Source organism: Tympanuchus pallidicinctus, unplaced genomic scaffold (genome assembly GCF_026119805.1).
Source record: "Tympanuchus pallidicinctus isolate F22 unplaced genomic scaffold, pur_lepc_1.0 scaffold5, whole genome shotgun sequence".
In the NCBI taxonomy this organism is placed as follows: Eukaryota; Metazoa; Chordata; class Aves; order Galliformes; family Phasianidae; genus Tympanuchus; species Tympanuchus pallidicinctus.
The window spans coordinates 22,291,751-22,309,878 of record NW_026294769.1 but is presented as its reverse complement, the minus strand read 5'-3'; the positions used below and the strand labels follow the sequence as shown (position 1 = coordinate 22,309,878).

General features: G+C 34.2%; 1 protein-coding gene across 1 annotated transcript in view; it reads left to right on the top strand.

Annotated features, from left to right (window-relative positions):
- Nucleotides 1-18,128, top strand: part of DOK6 (docking protein 6) — a 235,163-nt gene that overhangs the window by 162,202 nt on the left and 54,833 nt on the right. Inside the window, exon 6 of the mRNA XM_052704711.1 lies at nt 11,200-11,338. Coding sequence (XP_052560671.1) covers nt 11,200-11,338 — 139 coding nt within the window. The remainder of the gene's footprint in view (nt 1-11,199; nt 11,339-18,128) is intronic.

Genomic DNA, 18,128 nt, shown 5'->3' with positions numbered 1-18,128 from the left:
GTACAGTATACAGAGCAGTTCCATGGATGTTATAAAGTTCTCATAAAAATATTGCTAAAGCAGTGTAAAACAGTAGAAACCCAACTAATGAAATATTGAACATAGACAAGTAAGCTCAAGTGTAAAAGTATCTTGTTAGTGGTTTTTTGGTGTTTTTTTTTGTTTGGTTGGTTGGTTGGTTGGTTGTTTTTTTTCTGCAGCAAAGGCAGATTGCTTTTTTTTCAGAGCTTTCTAACAATGCCCCAAGTTTTCTGGGAACACAGCAAGTACTCTGAATTTAAAAAGCTTATGCATTAGAGAAGATGGATTTCATGCTTTTAGATTCTACTGTTCCAAATTTGTTTTGAATTATTTGTGTTTTCCTTCTGCTGGTGGACTTGTCAAAGAGCATCTCTTGTCAATTAGTGGCATCTCATGCTATGCAGAAAGCCAATTTGAAGAAATACTTGCAAAGAATAAAAAATGGCACATGCTCAAAATGGCCAATTCTTGTCATTCATATACTTTGTATGACATTACACCATTTTATTTTAAGCAAAATCATCGCTAAAACCAGCATAAAACATATTATTTAGTACAGTATCAGTGGTTCCACATAGGACCCATGGTAAATATTCAGCTAAGAGAACTTAATGAAACTGTTTGCTGTTAATCAGAAGTAGAAGTATTCATTTAATAAAACATCAAAAAATGGATAGTCATTCCACCCAACAGAGTTTTGGAAAAAATATAATTCTTGGAAAATATGCCTGCAGTCTCTCTAAGTGTCTAATTACAAACTATAACTCCTGCTTTCTGGTTCTTTTTCATCCTTTTGTATGAATTCCTCTTTTTTCTGCATCATTTAATCTTTGTGTTTCTCTGCCATGATTTCATTTTGCAGGCCACTCTTTTTTGCTTTGTTTTTTTGGTTTTTTTGTTTTTGTTTTTGTTGGGTTTTTTTTTGCACTTCTGTTCATTAGTACATTTTCTACCCACTTACTTGAGTAATTGAAAGGAGTTTCTTCCTTAATGAAAGAAAATTCTACAAAAATGTTTTGAGGAATCCCAAGTCCTTATGAAGCTGCTACTTACTTGAAAACTCACTGCAATTGGTTTTAGCAAGCTGGCTAAAGACAGATCATAGCAGTATGTTTTCCAACAGCTGGAAGCATCATCAGAATGATATCATCATATAACTCGTCAAGACTGGTCTCAGAGATGCCAGGCAAATTGAGGGTTTCATCCAAAATGGAATTGCTTCTGTTTACAACTGAGAGACGAGGTAAAAGCTGCCTACTTCACTTACTCCTGGCTTATGTAAAAGAAGGAAGTTAATGAAAATGAGAGGGAGTACCACATACAGGATATTGGTGGAAGCTCAGTGAATGTTTTATGGCATATTTTTCATGCAATTATTTTTGATGTTACTACTGCATATTCAGTTTACCACAAGAAACTTATTTCACTACTTGTTTCTGCGTGCATGTCTAGCTAAAGACCAGGAATGTAATCTTAGTTAGGATTTCTGGCTGTATTATTTTTTTAACAAATCCCTGTCCCATATCTCATCCCTGGTGCTTTAGTCTGTCCCAGGGTTTGCTGCTGTGCCAGGCTGTTCCCAAAGTGGACATGACAACCTGCCAGTTTTGTGATTAGTGTTGATGAGTCCTTGGATATAATTAGCATATGTCAATTACTCATTAGTGGATGTACATAGCATGGTGAGTTTCTCTAGACAACTCTGCATGCCCATGGTATTTGCATATGACCTTCTGGAAATTCCTCTTTGGCCAAAGTGGTCAAAGCTGTAGCTCTCATGCCTTGCAAACAGAGTGACATTAAAAGAAAATAACTGTGCTTAAGTCCCCATCACAGTAAAATCCTGGTATATTGAAGGTTTCAGCACCGATCATCAGTGCTTTATGTGGTCAGATCCATTAAGAACAGTGTTATAAAGAGCTGAAGGGACAACCACTTGAAATGTTCTACAGTGTTTTCTCTCAAAGAACAAACAGCATGGAGTGCTCAGTGTGTTCCCTCTGTCACAGAATCATAGAATCATTAAGACTGGAAAATACCACTAAGATAATTTAGTCAACTTATCCCCACCATACCTAATAACAAGTGGTAACCTCAATGCCACATCTACCTCTTGCTTGAAGACCTGCAGGAACACAGACTCCACCATTTCCCTGGGAACCTGTTCCAATGCATAACCACTCATTCTGGGAAGAAATTTTTCCTCATTACATTTTTCCAACCTGAAATTCCTCTGGTGCAACTTAAGGCCATTACCTCTTGTCCTATCACTAGTTATGTGGAAGAAGTGGCCAACCTTGTTCTTGTTGCAGTTTATGTGCCTCACTTTTGAAATGGGAGAATGCAGCATTAATTTTCTGCAAATTAAATAACTTGTGTTTTTAGTATACATTGTAATAAACATTAACTGTAACTAATTTGCTTTCTTCCCTGCCTTTCTTCAGGTTCTGTGTTTCTAAACATAGCTCAGTATTACTTCATTAATATTTTTTTACTTCTATTATCTTAATATTATTCAATAATCAAAAATCGTATTAGAGTTCAACTCTCCAAAAATTTTCCTTACTCCTCTTAAGTAGATATATTCTTGTACTTTTATCAAAGTATGGGAAATACCTGTGTCCTATCCTTTCTGTCATTATAAATAGCCAAGTAATGATCCAAACACAAGGTCTGTCTTCATCATGGTAGGTACAAAGTGTTTCAAATAACGTTTAATATTTAGAGGTATTATAGGAAAAATTCTTCTGTAGACCATTTGGAACATGGTCTCATGTTAAATGTTTAACACCATATTTATTGGTGTGTGCAGATGCAAAGTGATATTTTATTGATTCTTTTTGGCTGAACTTTTAGATTGAGCATAATCAGTTATTCCAAATATTTTTGGCACATGAACAAGAGTGTTCAATATCATAGCTCCCCTAGTTCCTCAAAAATGAAAGAAACTATTGTACCTATGAGAATTAGTTCCTTGGCTATTTCTTTGCTAACATCTGTAAATTGGTAGATGCATCCATCTTACAAAACTCCTGAGAGAGAATTGAATGAGTTTGGAGTTGTGCCACATTGGCACATTCCGTGCCAAAGAAACACTTTAGACACTAGCAAGTCTCACTTTAAAAGGTTTCTATCAGCAAGACTCTGGCTAGAAATAGTCCCAAACATAAAGATTTGGCTTTAGGGCTCTAAAAAAGAAAAAGAAGAAAATAAAGATCCTGGGCCACTAAGTTTTATTGCCTCTATTATAGCAAGTAGTGATGCACTGCCACAGGGTTCTAGTGCCATTATGCCCTTATTTGTTTTAAGCAGTAATGACTTTATTTGGGTTTTCTCTCTACCATTTTTGTATTTGGTAAAATCAATGTTATTACTGGAGATTAACACTGTTTCACCTGTGTTGCGCTGCTTACGGCGGTGAAGAGAACTAAGTAATACTGTTGCAAGGTGATCTTATTGTCACTGGGGAATAATAGGATGACAGATATCCTGTAACAAATAACTGTATTTGAATATGATCCTAGGTTCCAGCACTCAGGAACTATATCCCTTTCATTTATAAGTGACAGGAAAAATAATAGCTAAACCATGTTGAGTGAGATGATTTTATCTAAAACATTTAGCAGTTTGTTAAAAAACAAAACAAAACATTGTAGGTAGATTAAAGTTCGTATTTGGGATTCAGCATATTTGACTCTAGGATATCTCTCACTGGCTAATGACTCTATTCTGATATACCAAGGTAATTAAAATATATGAAAACATTTTAATGAGAGTGGGTGAGGAATTTTTGTAGCTACTCAAATAAAGATGGTCTGAAACAAGTCCAAAACAGAATCCTGCTTATTATCAAAACCAAAGCTTGGAAAGAAAATGCAAATTCTTGCCACTATGTCTTATTATGGATAGGAATAACTTGATGGAAATGAGTTAGGGAATTACAGTACTAGTGGACAATTTTTTGTATAGCCCAGAGAAAAACACGGCCTGTTATTTGTACCTTCATTAAGCAATAAGTGAACAGAGTCTGACATGGAGGACTGGGATAGTTTCCTGAAGCTTTAACAATGTGATATATTCCCCACTAGTCTAAATGTGCTATCATGAAAGGCAGCACAGAGACACCAATTGTAGTGACAGACCAGGCAATGAGAAGAAAAAGGATCCCTAGAGACATAATTACCTCTAGTACTGTACTGAAATCTCTCCCATTTGACAAAACAAATAAAAATAAGTTTCCATGAGGAAAAAAAAAAAAAAAAAAAAAAAAAGTCTGTATTTTATTATGCCCCTTAAGTGATCATTCGATTTAGGGAAGAAATTATTTTAGCACGTACATTTTTTTGTTACCTTGACTGCAGGTAATCTCTTAAAAAGCTATCACTTGGAAAGTATCATGGTCCTGTAGGAAATATTAGAGGACTGCTGGATTCCTCTGAGTGATGGAGTGCCAGCTGTCTGGGAGAAAATCATCACTCCCTTTCATTCTAACTTCTCAGAATTGCAAAATGTTTCCATAAAAGGACTTATTAGGAAAGGTATTCAGGTGCTTTTAGTTCTTCTAGTTGAAATTGCTGAGGATGACTCAAGAAATATAAGATCTGACCTTGAACAAATCTTCAGGGCTAAACTGTGTGATCAAGTTACTGAACTACATAGTGTGGTAATCTGCATTCTCTGTATTAACTAATGCCAAATTCAAGGAGATTCCACATCAAAGAGCGCTAGCTTAACATTGTAAATTGCCCTACCTCATAAACATGTGCAGGAGCAGCAGAAAGTTACCCGTCTTGACTGAACTGCAACAACATGACGATAAATGCTACAGAGGAACAAATGTCTGTACCAGCAATTATTAGAAATTACGCATAATTACTTTTTTCTTGTTTCATATTCTTCCCGGTAAATAACTATCATCTAGAAGGATGCCTAAATATATGAGGCAGATGCTCTCATATATCAAATGGTTTTCATTATTTGCTCCTCAGATCATAAAATTGCCAGGGTGTCCCTGTTCGGCACTGATGAAATTCGGAAATGCTGACAGCAATGCAAGGCAATCTAACTCATTATCCACATAGGATGTGAGCAACAGGCCAAGCTCAGCAGATTTTGAGATTCTGTGTCTGCTTGTTCTGTCTTTTGCTCTTTTTATCGCTGCTGTGCTTTGTGTTGGTGGTCTTCATTTGCCTTTCATAGATATTTCACAAGATATTTCCCTACTTTCACTGACCTCATCCCATCTTTATGACTTTCTAACCATGTCTGTCTCTGAATAAGTTACACTTTCTGTACATTTCCTATTAATTGCCTTCTCTCCATTTCACTTATAGACCTTTCCTGAATCCCACACATATTCTATGTATGTAGTTATCATTTTCTTGTACTGATTTACTCCCAGATGTGTCACTTTTTTTTGCCTGCATTATTGTAAGTTGAATTCTTAGCAAGATTTTCTTTCTTCTTCCTCTGGTTTTCTATCCTCTCACATCACAGTTTTAAAATTCACATTGCAGTTTTGTAAAAATTCACATCACGGTTTTATAAAAATCTACATAATTTATTTTACGATTTTTGTGATTACTATTTCTAGGTATTAATAGAGCTTTTTGTCTAAATGTGCCCCTGTCATAAAGAATTTATTTGCTTTCTTTGTTTTGTTGGGCTTTTTTAATTATTATTTTCCCAAGAAGGAGCAACTCTGGGAGAAAGTAAGCTAGCATGTGTTGAAAGTTGGAATTAGCAATGCTTTTAGAACCTCGAGGGAGCTTTGTATTCATTTCCCCTGAGCTCTACTGGTTAGCAAGTCTGTGTTTGTGTGTAACGTCCTTGCGCACAAAGAACAAACAGATTTTCTGTCAAAACGCCTTAGCTCAAGTTGAGATAACAACAAGGGAAGAATGAAAGTGAGATACCCACAAGGGAGGCAGTGTTTGTGTATCTTCTCTGATAATCTAGTTAAATTGAAGGCAAAATTGCTAGTTTCTACTACTCCTTAAAAAATCAAAGCTGTAGCAACACAAGAAATAAGTGCCTCGGTGCAGAGTTAAATACTGCATCCTGTTTGGCTCTTTTCAGAACAATATCCATCGCATCACATCTTTAAAGAAAATCTGTTTAAAATTTATTCTATTCCTGTGACAGTAGCACCTCTGGTTCCATGCATGGCAACTGACACATTCTTTGCATACAGGAAGTAAGACCCAGCTAACTTCTTATCTGCACCTTGAAGAGTCCAAGTGAACAGCTTTGCTCTTTAAAGGAAATCATCTTTCACACACTGAATATGGGCTATGCAAAAGTAATTACATCCTGTTTGATATTGCTGGCTTTTACTGCTCTGATTCCTGGGCAGTACCTAATCACGATCCATTCTCATACAAAAATTGAAGTATTTTTACATGAAAAATTACACATGCCAAACAAAAGTACTATTTATTTATTATACATTAGCTACTAAGAGATATAATTATTAATTACTTAATAATAATAAAAGTTATTTATTACATTTGTACAGTATCTATTTAATGATATTTACCTTTTTTTAGTTATTTTTCTGTAGTTTTACATACTGCTAAGAAATGAATTTACATATCAGCTGTTATTTCTTCAGTGCTATACTATTTGAGGATAAAAAGGAATAACTCAAAACCATTAGAAAATAGATTTAAATATATTAGAAGTGAAACCTTTGTAGTTACTGTCATTTATCCACTATTTTAAGGAAAAGACCCAGAAAACTTTGTTCCTGAGTGTCTCAGCAGCCTTCTTTACTGTGAAAATGCATTCTACCCTTCACTGAAATAGTGAAACAAAGCTGTCAAACTGTCATCCTCTCATGCAAATATACATGCACTAGCTAAATATTGTACTGATTATTAAACTTATATGTTTCAACCATAGCATGAGAATATGAACCTCTGTTTGGGAAACAGTATTATTTGTATGTAAATAGTGGTCAATTCAACAAATTTTCTCTTTTTGAGAGCATTCTGTGGTTTTACAATGTGGATTTTATTATATTAATTTTGTTCTAAAAGACAGATCTACTGTAGCAAGTAGAGACAGTGGGAAACCATTGTGTGGATTTGAGAAATGTTAAGAAAATCTGGCAGAAATAGTGGGAAAATTCCTTTTTCTTGAATGCAAGTTCTTTTTCTGAGTAAAAACAAGAACATTCATTGTGGATCTCGGAATCCAGTTTGTCCTAAGCCCCAACCTTAGCACTTACCTTATTCCTGTTCCTGTGTCTTGAGCCAGATCTGCTAACAATGGCAGCTATGAAAAGCTGAAGCAGTATTTTAAGAACTAAAAATGTTATGCTAATCTTCAGAGATTGTTTTCCTGGTTGTTTTGTTATCTATCAATTTATATAATTCTGTAATAATACAGGAAAAAATAAGTTTTTTCTTTTTCATTCAAAGCACCTCATACATTTTAATTTCTTGAATCCTTAAATATCCTAAAGCATAGGTTAATGATATCCCTGTTTTAAAGATGGAATGCACAGAAATAGAGGAGCTAACATCGGCATTTTTCAAACATCTACAGGCTGATAAGCTTCATTAAAAAAATTAAGATATACAAAATTGGTGATTGTTTTTTTTTGACAGTGAAGGTCATACAATGTTGGTAGAACTGCAGAGCAAGCCTATGGCAGTAGCAGAAAAATAAGAGGTTCACACCTTTATTCTGTCATTTCTTATAAGTTATGTCGGAAAATATCAAAGTTATAAATATGTTACTACATTTAAATAAAATGATTACCAAGTTTTCATTTATTAGGGACTAAAGAAAATGATGACATTTTTGCAGAATAGTAAAAAGAGGTAACTATGACAAGTTTTAGTGTCTGTTTCAGAAAAGGTTATTTTTCATTTCAAAAGATTTGTAGACAACAGAGATTTTTGAAGTTTTTCAGGACAGTTTGCAAGCAACAACGATTTGATTGAATTTAAAATATTATTCCCACTAACCAGAGATTATAGGGTCAAGAATAACCATGTGTAGTTTGAACAAATATAAATTAATTTACCCACAGTTTGTTCAGATTCATTTCAACACATTAGCAAGGTAAAACCTGCAACTGTCATTTGAAACGGGCAGTTCTCTGATGTCTAGAAGAGTCTGTAGAGAAAATAATGTTTTTAGTCTATTGTGTTTTGACTGTAAATAGAACAAATACAGAAGTATATTTCAACTTGTCTTCTTTTCTCTTGTCTGCTTGACCATAAAAGTGAAGCTGCCGTGCCTTTTCAACATGATCCCCTTTATCTGTTTTCATCTTCATCATTCTTCTTCTAATTCCAGAAGTTCTTCTAAATCAGTTTGTGTTTTCATGTGTTTCAAACATTCCCCAAAGGACTGAAACAAAGCCTTAAACACACCTTTCCTGATGTCCTAAGGTCCAATCACAATAAATCACTGAGGAGAAGAAAGGAGAAACTTCACTATAGCATAGGGATTCACCTCTTTGGGCAGCTTGCAAATAACAGGTTCAGATAGAAAAATACGGAGTTTAATTCTGTTTTTCCTTTTATGGAGCTCAAGTTTGCCAGGTTCTGATGATGCTTCACTTCTGGCACCTTTCAGTCATGTTAAATGTAAAAGCAAGTTAGTCCTTATCGATACTTCAGCATAGTTTCCTCCACGTCCAATCTGGAACCTCTGCATATAAGCTGTATGCTGTTAGCCAGAAAACTGAAAATCCAGATGCTGGGAAGCTGCTGTCAGGAGTTTTCTGTCACTGACATGTCTCATCTGCTGAAGTAAACTTCTCCTGCTGGAAAGCCAGGCCCCAGGTGCAGGCCTGAGTGGCTGTCTCTGCCTCAGCAGCACACTGACCATACAGATTGTGGTCGAATCGACATTGGGAACAATTATATTTGCTCGGTCAAAATAAACAACTTAACTCCTGAATCGAATCTTAATCACGCTCTATTGCCTTGCTTTCTTGTTTTTATCCCTGTAGGATTTTTCATCCTCTGAAACCAACAAAGAAACTGTATTCTGCTTCAGTTTCTGAAACCCTGTCATTTTTTTCCAGACTTTCCATTTCATGCTGTTTGAATTTTATTAAGATATCTTTACACAAAAACAGAGTACCAGCTATATGATGCCCTGAGGGATCTAAAAGACTGCTGCCATTATGTCTCAGAACTCTTGAGACATTTTATTTCTACTATAAGCATTTAAAGCATTGTGTCTAAGGATACAAAGTATCTTAACTGTTTGTAACAGGGATCCCAATTGGCTCTGGATTTAAGTGTGGTTTGTTTGTTTTTTTTTCCTTTTGTTTATTAATTAGCCTATCACAGCAACGCTGATCAAATAATTCCTCTCTGCAAACTGAATTGTATTTTCGTTACATCTCTGGATGGGAGGAGACTGGTTCTATTTCAGAGCTATGGGTGTTTGTCATATCGTAAGTCATCTATTCCTAAGGCTGTGGCTTTCTTTTTGGCAACTCGATTTATCATTACTAAGTATGTTCACCAGGTATTTTCCAGAAGCATTTCTATTTCATCTGTTTCTGCCTCCAATACTTTCTGGTGTGCCCAGCACACTCACTCACAGCCACGCATTCTTTATAGCAGAGTCAACGAAAGCATGCCCCCTCCAGTGTACAGGCAAAGATCTTGTAGATGTTAAAAAAAGGTTTTATTTTCACTCATCAGTTCTGAAATCAAAATGAACTGCTCAGTTCTGAATTATTTAGAAACAATTTTGAGAATTAAAGAGAGGTGTTTTAAAATAAAATTACATAGAAAGGTTTGTTCTAATCTTTTAAAAAGAGCTGGCAAAAATGATTCTGTTTTCAAAAAGCTGTTTTGTAATTGTGTTTGTACATGTAAAATAGCAGTAGAAGTATTTAATGATTATTTAATTCAAATAATATAGTTCTATATGCTAATTTGATTGAACAATATTTTGAAAATCCAATCTCTGAATAATAATCTAGATTCTAGGGTGCAAACTTTAAAAATATTTATATCTTTATATTTTAATATTCAGCTTATCAGTACACATTTTTGTGAAATGCTTGCTCATTCTCTATGCCCTGGGCTTTCTGGGGACATATTTGAGGTGCTGGGATATTAGAAAAAAAAAAAAAAGATATCATGAAAAATAATTAAGCAAACTAAAAGAAAATTTAAAAACCTGGTGTTCTAAGGCAAATGGAAATATTTATACTGTTGAAGTACGCTATGTATTGGTGACTCAAATAACAATTTTCTGTCAGATAATTCTGAAATGTTTACAGGGAGAGTTTTATTTTGTTCCATTTCTAAAATTGCAAGAGGAATTTGATAAAGAATGCAAAAATCAGCCCCAGATAATGCAATGGAATTGCTAATATAAGTGTGTCAAATTGCACCACTGTTTAACACGGTGTAGGGCTGCAAAGTAACTCAATAATCATTGATGTCTAGTCACTTTTTCTGTTTCCCAGACCTCTGTTACTGCATTTAGCATATATAACACTTCTGTTCCTCTTAACAATCCCACAAGGATATCACAGATAAGGATAACAATAGTTGCTCTCTCAAAAGAAGACAGTTGATTTTGTTGTTGTTGTTGTTACTTAATCTTCTTATGCAACAGAATTACTGCTCCTATTGTCAAACAGACCAAATGTCTCTTGTTATTATCAAGATAGCTTTAAATGCCGCCTCACACAAACATACTGAGGCAGCTGTATTTTAACCCTTGTAATGCTGGTTTTCCATGCAGCTTCTTTGTAGAGTTCAAAGAAAAGAACAGTGTTATGTTAAAAAGTCAAAGTCAGCTTTTCAATGTCATGATATGCTTTGTGCTTCTTTCATCAATTGGTTAGAAGAACAAAATTCAGGTCTTACTTACCCTGCAGACATTTGAAACAATGCCATAAACATCTAACTGTATTACCTCCAGTTTTATTCTGTGATAAAACTTCTTTTTTATTGTTCAGAGGATGATTAAAACTGAATTTAGAGGTTACGTTCATAGAGTTCTGCATTTGTCTCTTGGAATATGTCTCTCTTCAGTGCTAAAAATAACTGCAGATATTCAGAATCCCAGAGATTAACTATAAAAGATTAACTATAAAAGTTGGCATTTTCCATCGTAAGGTGTGCACTTTTTATAATAGATAAAAGTTACACAGTACTCATTTTTTTCCTTCTGTTCTTATTGCAGGATGTGTGACACAGGAGAAGGGCTGTTCACCTTTCAGACACGAGAAGGAGAAATGATATATCAGAAAGTCCATTCTGCAACACTGGCAATAGCAGAGCAACATGAAAGATTAATGATGGAGATGGAGCAGAAAGCACGGGTAAGATCCTTTCACCAAAATATTTAAACTTATAAAATTGGTAATGAACAAAAGAAGTCTTCAGTAAAAGTCTTTAGTAAAGTCTTTAGGCAGTCCATGAATTCGGCCATAACAAAGATAATAGCTTCATGGCTAAGAGAAAAGAATTTTTATATATTGTTACGGTCATAGATTTTCAGAATATTCAATGCAACCATCTTTTGCTGGTGTCTTTTTGTAACAGTAGAGACCACTAAATGCTAGGTGCATGGTTACCTTCTTGAAAATTGTTGTTCTGTTACTCAGAGTTCAGATCTTTTGCTGGAAAAAAAGTCCAGTGTAAACACAGAAAACCTAGACGACAGCAGTCAAAGTCTGTTGTTCTTAATCCAGGAAAGACATTAGTTACCCTTACACTGTATTCATAAAGAACTATTTTTTAATTTTTCAGTCTGAATTTGCAGTTTTTAAAAGTAATCTTTATGTGCTCAGAGAACTTTCTGAAAAGTTTGGAGATTTTTAAAAAGATCATTCTAGAAAGCTAACTTTTAAGTGTGGTTTGAAGCTACTTTTATATCAACCAAAGAGGAAACATGGGGAGTCCAGTGAACCTTCTCTGCATGCTTTTCATAGAATGATATGATTGTTTGAGTTAGAAAAGATCTTAAAGATCAACTACGTCCAACCTACCTGCCAAGGGCAGGGATATTTTTCACCTTTCTTCTGAGATGACCACAATTCTCCACGTATCATTGCTCCTGGAAAGAGATGTGAGAATAATTGTTCCCTTTCAATTGACACACTGTTCCTTCCTTCCCTTGCCCACCATGCATGTGTCCATGTATATTTGAATAGCAAAGGGCCATTCAATTCTCCAGAGTCCAACTCTCATTCCTCATTACTCCCCAGAGCAGTCTAGCTTTCTTTCTTTACAGTATGATGAACTTGAAAAAAACTTCTATAACAAAATTTGCTGTGTTGAATGCTCCCTTAGACTCTGCATGTCTTTAAGATGGGAAGTTATAAAAAGTGCTTTTTTTCTGTGGTTTTTGAAAAAAGATGGATGATTTTTTCATTAAAACTAGACAATCTAGGACTGTGTGAAGAAAAATTGAGATACAAAAATTTTGGACAAAAATAAAATAGGTAGAGGAAAATTCACAATCAAGATATAACATTAGGGACAAATGAACAGTTGCTGAAAGCACAGCCCGTGGTAGATGGCAGAGAAAATGAAAAACTACCTGAAATACTAGAAATGCTGGGAAAATAAACTGCATTCTGCTGGGCAGAAAGTGATTAGTCCAAAACCAGAATGAAGCAGTATTATAAATATATCTGCTTATATTCCTGCTGCCCTAATAAGTGCTTAGACCTGAATCCGGGATTATATGGGATTTTCTTTCCGTGGAATCACCACTTTCAGATCTTCCACCTATTGATTAACAACTCTGCTGCTGAGCAAAGCTGTTTCCATTCTGCCATCAGATGACTTCTCTAAAACCTCATTTATGAAGATTGTGGCCATATGGTACAGAATATCAAACTCTGAGAAAAGACTGAGAGATAGAAATGACTCACCATCATCCACGCATCATGTAATATACTTTGTTCCTGATGAATCTTCACTGTGATCTTCATAGGGAGATCGATAGAGCTTTGTGGCCTACTGTAGGCTGTGTAGAAGCTGTAGGCTGTACAAAAAATGGCTCAGAAATCTGTTGATTTTTATATATCAACTAGTAAGTTAAGGTTGTTTTGGTTTTGGAAGCTCTGTTGCTCCTGTCTGATCGAGTGCTGAAGCTTCAACAGATTTTCTGAGTTACCTGCAGTATTTGAGTTGTATTCATATTCAAAACAAAATCTGAAGGTATTAAATAGGCTCACTGTAGGTTATTTTCCTTTTATCAAGTATAAATACCATTTTCACTGTATGTCATATAAATATTTGTTTCCCTTAACATCTGTAATCTAAGCACAAACAAGAGTATATTTTTTAATCAGGGTCTACAGGTCCTTCTCAATCCTGATCTTTTTCTTTATAGCTCCATGCTATTGGGTTATTTTTTTTATTGTTTTGCATTGCTTTTTGACTATTTCAGTTATGAACACTCATGTATAATATTATAGAATTATATTTTTATTTTCTTTTATTTTCTTTTTTTTTTATAAATATGAAAATGAAAGAAACTATGCAAGAAATTTTAAAAAGGGTAACTTAATGATATAATAATTATTATACAAATCAGAAGAAGAAATGTCAACAGTACTGATTAAAGAAAAAAAGACATAAAACATACACGTAAAAAAGGAACAGGTTAAGTAGTTATTCATATGCATATTTTTCTCTTTTACTCATGTCCTTTTCAAATTATAACACCAGAAGAAGAACCTGAAACATGAGATCAGTTGTCACTGGCATATATATGTTTTTAAATTGACTATTGAGTTTACTGTAAATAAAAGACACGGTATTTTACTGAAATACTAAATCAAGACCAACTGGACTGTGACCTAGTCGTAACTTAGGTGCCCTTCTTGATTGATTTTGAAATGCTAAATCATCGTGGCTATAATGGCTGATGTTCACTATCTTTTGGACAGTAGCAAATTCAGGTCAATGCTAGTACTTAAACTGAAACTAGTTTCAAATAAAGTTTCATATGTATATGTATATCATATGTACATCTTTTTTTAGTCTTCTCTTTTTTAATAGATAACATAGCTGATAATTTTGCCTTAAAATTGTATGGAGTTTTTTTGGGGGAGGAGAGAGTGATACTGAAATGTGTCTGTAGTTTTCTACATTATCAACACAAAAATTCAATTTAAAACAATAGCGATTGGCTTTCTACTTAAGAGTTTTCACGTTGTACTGTCTACATGAGAGTATCAACAACTTTGGTTTTATCCTCAGAATAGTCTCTATCCTCATATATCTACTGTCTCACCACTACCACCATGTTTTTATGTATGTTTTTTTAATATACCATTTATAAATCTATTTGGTTTTGTAGTTCTGGAATTTTTTCAAAAAAAGTCTCAAGAGTATCAGGTATCTTGCCCCAATTGTAGTGAGATGTTGTGCACAGAAGATGCACATATCAGTTTCAGCTAGATTTCTCTTCTGTCACCAGGCTGGGCTGCTAGCTCCACTTCCCTTTTTTTAACTCAGGTTCTCATCTGACTGAGTCAGTTCAGATAGCTAATTTGATCAATTGAAAAAAAGCTAGATAAAAGCAAGAGGGTTCTTTGGAGGTACTGAGCCAAACTGGTTTACAGAAACAGCACTGAGACATTAGATCTTCTCAGTTGTACCTTAAGGAGAGAAGGAAAATGAATGATTCACACTTCGTAAATGCTGAGCATCCTCCCTCTTGCAGTCAGTGAGTGATACTGGTTTTAGTGATCTTTTCAAGGAATCCCTAAGATCACTTTCATGCACCAGCGTATGAAAGCTGTTGTGCTCAGCATCACTTGTCTATCTAACCTCTACAGCATGATGACAATTTGCTTACAGCTGGCAGTGTAACTTATGGCCTTGATTTTCCTTCTCAATGGCATCTTTATTCTTCTCATATAGCCTTCACTGAAAACACTTCTACTAAGTGTATAAAATTGAAGGTTGAGAACTGTAGATTACTCATATTCATTTCCCTTATTATGACTGTATATATGACAGATGCACGCTTGGGAATTAGAGCTGTATCTTTGTAACCTTGTAAATTACATTTTTCCAAGGCTGACAAAGGAGACGCATTGTGTAATCTCAAAAAAAACATATTAAAAAAAAAAAAAAAAAAGGCAAAACAAAAAGTGAAGCAAAAATTTTAAACAAGATAATGCTGTAGTTGATATTGATCATTTGATTTTAATCAAGTATCAAAGATTAAAGTATAAATTCTTAAAGAAATATGAATGGTTAAATTTTTCATAATTCGTAATCATAGAATACATTCTTTAATGCTTGTTTTCCTTTGTACATCACAGCTGCAAACAAATATAATTTTAGAGTGATACTTTTAACATTTACCAGAAAATAAACAAATTAACAAAACACATCTGTATATTTCCTTTTCCTCGTTATTTTCAAGTCTTGTGTCTAATATAAATGAATCAGTCACAGTGATAGTGTTCTGTCATTTTAATAAACTAGTACCAGTGAACTTATTCTCTTTGTTTTTAAAGTTATTAATAAGGGAATAACAAATGTGGCAGTGAAAACAAATATCAGGTAATATAACTGTACTTAAAGAGAAATTGGAGAATAAGGTGGATAAGAAATAAGGCTGCAAGTTATTTAATCTTTCCATTCCTTAGAAAAAGGATGAGGAAGAGTTCATAAGACCAGTCTGATGATAAATATAAATTACAAGGTTGTCAGACGTAATATTAATGAGAATGCAGATAGGATGAAGAATGTCAGTGGTAAATTGTCAGATAATTAAGAAAAAAAAAATACTTGAGACAAGAGAAAATAGCAGTATTGCTTTCGTAGTAAGCTCTGTTCTTTACTATGTATTTCTTCACATATTTTAAGCTGATAGCAACCTAAACAGATATTCATCAAAAGTTTACAGAATCAAACATCAAGAATAATTACATCAAAAAGATTCTAAATTTTTTATTTTCAAATGACCTTTCACATTTGAGGTTTCCTATCTTTGCCAGTGCATATTAAAGGATTTTTCATGATTGTTATGCATATTTTTATGTCATGTCATACATATCACCTATTATTTTCCAATTGTCAAAAATTGGAAATTCATGAACATACTACTGGATGTTTCAGAAGTGATGATTATATGAAATACTTAATTAAAACATATGTCTTATGGGTTCCATTTCAACACTGTAGTTCACTTAATATGATAAAGTTTTTGTTCTGTTTTTGTTGTTGTTGTTGTTGTTTTTTGTTTGTTTGTTTTTTGTTTTTTTTTTTAATGCATTATATTATATGATTCTGCATAAGTGTATTTGGGGGATGTTAGTACCAGGAGAAAATGGAGGAGAAAAATTCAGAGGTCACCTATAGAAGGTCCCTGGTTTCTTTAAATGCCTTCTTCTGTCTCCAAATTAGATAAAAGCTCAAGTATTGAGGTTCTGAATAAGTATAATCATTCATGAATTCATATACTTGTTGGAAAATAAACTATAGCTTCAGGACACTTATTTTTGCAAATACTTAACTCCGTGCAGATTGGTATTTCCAGCCTGAAACTAATGTATGATGTTTCCATGCAATGTTTATAAAATTTGTAACTAGTATATACACAATAGTCTGTGTGCTTTTCATTTCTGAAATGTTTACTGGATTCACACATATGTTGTGAAGCTTTGTTTGCTGGTTCTAGAGGTCTTTGAAAGTTACAAGTTAAAGTTAAAATAATTCAGTGTTTTTGACAGAAAAGACTTCTAGGGAAATAAGGCTTCTATGCAGTAGATACCAATAATAGAACACTGGGAGTGTTCTACTGCAGGACTTGTCAATCCACTGGCAAACCATGGCCATCTGGAAATATTGCCAAGATATTAATAAAAATAGAAATGTTGCCTTTTTTTCCCCCCCTTAATACTGTACTTTTTGGATTGAGTTTTGTAACCCATTCCCATAAGTATCTAATGAAATTATAAAAAAAAAATAATAATAAAATAAAAATATTTATTTATTTATTTATTTTTAAAAGGATTTTTGGTTCACTAAGCACATAATGACATTTTTCCTGACTCTTATTTTTTCTGTGAGAATTTTTTAAGAATTCTGCCAGGCTACTTGTTAGTCTTTGGACTCAGAAAACTATGTGTATATGATTGAAGTAAATCCTAGAACTGTGAAGCATGTCTATTTCTGACATTCACCATTTCAGAAGAATGTATGGATTCATGAATATGCTGTCTGGAGCTGTTTTTTGGGTTGTTTTTTTTTTTTTTAATCTTATTTGAAAGAAAATATTTTCTTGAAAGTTGATTTATTTCATTGACTTTTTTTAAGGCTATTGTTCACATCCAATAATAGACATTCAAATACTGTGGCAACATTCAAGAACTATGCAGTAGATGCCATTAACTTCCCAGAAGAAAACACTTCTCCCAGCTGCTAAAGTTGATATTCCACAGCCATTACTGTCCAATATCTTTGTGTTTTTTAACACAAGTCATGCCTTCTACTCCTCTTCTTGGCCTGTCCTCTGTCAGCTGCAGGAATCTGCTATCCCCGTATGGTGAAGAATGAGGTGGAGAAAGCTGCATGCAGTAGTTGCTGTTGAATGTTTACTGCGTGTTTGAATGAAACCTGAGGATAGGGAAAGTCTTTTCTATGGAAACAAAGTGTTGGAGCTGCTGGTACAAAGTGACAGAGCAGGTGGGAGAATAGAGCTGTTTGTCATCAGAAACACTGCAGACCACATGTAGGTTTGTGAAGTGTTTAGATAAGTGCTGTGGGTAGGTGTGAGAGCAGAGATTGCAAGTCCTTGTATAAGAGTGTATCAGATATTTTGGTGGTTGGTGATGTAATTTAAATGCAGTTTTGCCTTTTTAAAGTTATTCGCTAGAACTTGCACTGGAGTATTAAACATTTTTAAGTAGCAGTACTCACTCAGAACATGATGGGATGAATTCAGTTCTTTCCTTTGCTTGCCAGAATTTTGAACTCTTCTCCTTAGCTATCCATCTGAATAAGCTTGAATGTGAAAGGTGTTATAGGTTCTAAAACACAGGTGCCTTATATGGATATGTATCCTAACCTAGAAATTATTCTCATTCTTCTTAAAAATTTCTGAAAGATATTGTACATTTCCGTAGTACTCATCTG